General features: G+C 32.9%; 1 protein-coding gene across 1 annotated transcript; it reads left to right on the top strand.

Annotated features, from left to right (window-relative positions):
- Positions 1-318: 318 nt before the first annotated feature.
- Positions 319-2,827, top strand: LOC129309672 (class V chitinase-like). The gene is made up of 2 exons (XM_054951331.1): positions 319-1,437; positions 2,604-2,827. Exons 1-2 carry the CDS (start codon positions 357-359, stop codon positions 2,621-2,623), a joined length of 1,101 nt encoding a protein of 366 aa, XP_054807306.1. The 5' UTR covers positions 319-356; the 3' UTR covers positions 2,624-2,827.

Here is a 2,827-nt window from a genome sequence, read left to right as displayed (position 1 = left end):
ATAAACGACTGTTTTTGGGTGCAAGTTAGGACTTAGGCGAGTCGATATAAAACTTGCAAATGAGATCTGACTTCTGACCATAGAATTTTCTCTTCACCAAAATCTTTTCAATATTAGTTAATTCTTTGTCGTCCTTATCGCCGCTTATCACGACGATAGTTTCAGAAGAATTCATCAAACAACTTCAATTTTCAAACCCATCGACGACACGCCTCCTATTAATTGACAACATTGTACTCCACCTTCTTGCATATATGCGGCGCCGTATATATATATATATATATATAAGATATATAAGACAATTTCAAACACCAACTTGAAGAATATATATCTATAATCCATTTTCCCATCTCGCTATGATCACCATGGCTCACCCCAGAAAGCTTCTATTTCTGATAACACCAACACTTGTCTTCATCCTCCAAATCAGTTTCTGTTCTTCCCAATCTGTTATCAAAGGAGGGTATTGGAATTCAGACAGTGGGCTCGCAGTTTCAGACATCGAAGCCTCCTATTACACACATCTCTTCTGTGCATTCGCAGATCTTGATTCCAAGACCAATGCAGTCACCATTTCTTCTTCCAAAGCTTCCCAATTCTCATCCTTCACCCAAACAGTTCAACAGAAGAACCCTTCTGTCAAAACCCTCTTGTCCATTGGTGGTGGACTCGCTGTGAGCTCAAGCTTCTCTCAAATGGCGAGCAGTGCCAGTTCTCGCAAATCATTCATTGACTCTTCCATCAAACTTGCCAGAGATAACAACTTCCATGGTCTCGACCTCGATTGGGAATACCCATCTTCAGACACAGACAAAACCAACTTTGGTTCTCTCATAACAGAGTGGCGATCGGCTATATCTTCTGAATCTCAATCCTCTGGAAACCCAGCGTTGCTGCTATCAGCTGCGGTGGCTGGATCAGACCAAATTTCACCATTGAACTTTTACCCACCTCATGAAATTGCGAACAACATGGATTGGATCAACGTGATGGCTTATGACCTGTTCATTCCAGATGGATACCCAGATAAGACACAGCCACCTGCTCCATTGAAGAACCCAGGTGGGATGTTTAGCGGAGACGAAGGGGTTTCCAAATGGATTCAATTGGGTGTGCCGGCGAACAAATTGGCTCTGGGTTTGCCGTTTTATGGGTACAAATGGAGCTTGACGAACCCTAACAATGGCGGGTTGTTCGCAGAAGCGACGAATCCTGGAGTGGGAGCTGTGAAGTACAAGGATATTGTAGCAGTGGGTGGAACGGTGAGCTATAATTCAACGTACGTGACGAATTATGCGCAGAAAGGATCGGATTGGTATGGTTATGATGATACTCAGAGCGTTTCTGCGAAAGTTGCTTATGCGAAGCAGAGAGGATTGCTTGGATATTTTTCTTGGAACGTTGAACAGGACTCTGATTGGATTCTCTCCAAAACTGGTTTGTCTTTCCCACTTTCGCGTCGAAGTTCAAACCATCGTCCACATTCCTTTTTTTATTTTTTTGGTAATTGAAAAAGTTAAGGATATTTTAAGTTAACCAACAAAAGTGAATTTTAATTTAGTTGATTGGTCTGCAGTAAAATTTTATAATTTTGTTATCGTAATTTATAAATTTATCACATCATTGGTCCTTTTTTTTTTTTAAGCTCACCCTTATTACTTAAGTTTGGCTCACGCGGGTAATTCTCTCGAAAATATTTTATCTGCGAATGTATCCATGTAATAAATGATAATAATAACTCACGATATTTATAAGCGATGAATAAAATGGACTTTAGTTTTTATATTTCAAGAAACAGTTATACTTTTGTATAAAGATATGAAAAATGTTTTTAATAAATTTGTCTCATTTTTTTAGAAAATTATTTTAATTGCTTAGTGAAATTATATAAACTCTATTGAAGTTATATCAATTCTATTGTGAGATGCTATTTCACTTCATTTTTTAGCATTTTTGGTAATAAACAAAGAAAATAGTTTTTTTATTTCACACTATTAGTTTTTATGCATTTTTATTAATTTTATTTTTCTTGAACTAAATTTTACACTGACTTTAATCCTTTGATTTTATTAATTTTTTAAGTTTGAAAATAATCTAATAAAAAATCCCCTTTGATATGCCGTTAATTTATTTTACAGAAGATGCTTACACAAATTTAAATTAATTTACTTATAATAATTTTAATCGCTTCCCTTCCAAAAATTTTAACCACTTCATCATAATAAACAAAAACAGTATTTTTATTTCAATTTTCACATAATTGGTTTTTTGAGAAATTTTTCTAGACAAATATTAGATAAAACAGTCAGGAGATGAGGATATTTAAAAAAAGGAAACATTAAAAATAAAAAATAAAAAATAAAAATATTGTATTCTATGTTCAAAGTTAAAAATAAGAAAATTTTAATTAAATAAATCATTAAATTGTAATTATAAATTATCACTATTAAATATTAACTCTAAAAAATCAAAACATATTTTGACCAGAATAACCAGAATACAAAAACTAGTTCAATATTTTAATTTGATTTTTCTTTGGAAAAAAATAAAGAATTCTATTTTGGTGCTAATGGATTTTTTTTTTTTTTTGATTGTGATGGCAGCTTCTCAAACTTGGGGGTGATGGACAAGTCCAACAGAGCAAAAGGAATATCGCCAAATATATATATATAAATAAAAATAAAATAAATTGTTTTCAAAGATCTTAAATTTGTAAAGTTTATGTCTTAAAGAATCATATGGCTCTTAAGTCTTTGTATGAATTCATAGTCTCTATATTTTGTACATTTTATGAATTTAAGATTTTCAATAAAAAGAATTATGTATA

The sequence above is a fragment of the Prosopis cineraria genome, unplaced genomic scaffold, assembly GCF_029017545.1.
Source record: "Prosopis cineraria cultivar Desert tree isolate PC_DT_omini unplaced genomic scaffold, ASM2901754v1 PC4, whole genome shotgun sequence".
NCBI lineage: Eukaryota > Viridiplantae > Streptophyta > Magnoliopsida > Fabales > Fabaceae > Prosopis > Prosopis cineraria.
The sequence above is the reverse complement of the archived record's forward strand: the minus strand, read 5'-3'. Positions and strand labels throughout refer to the sequence as shown.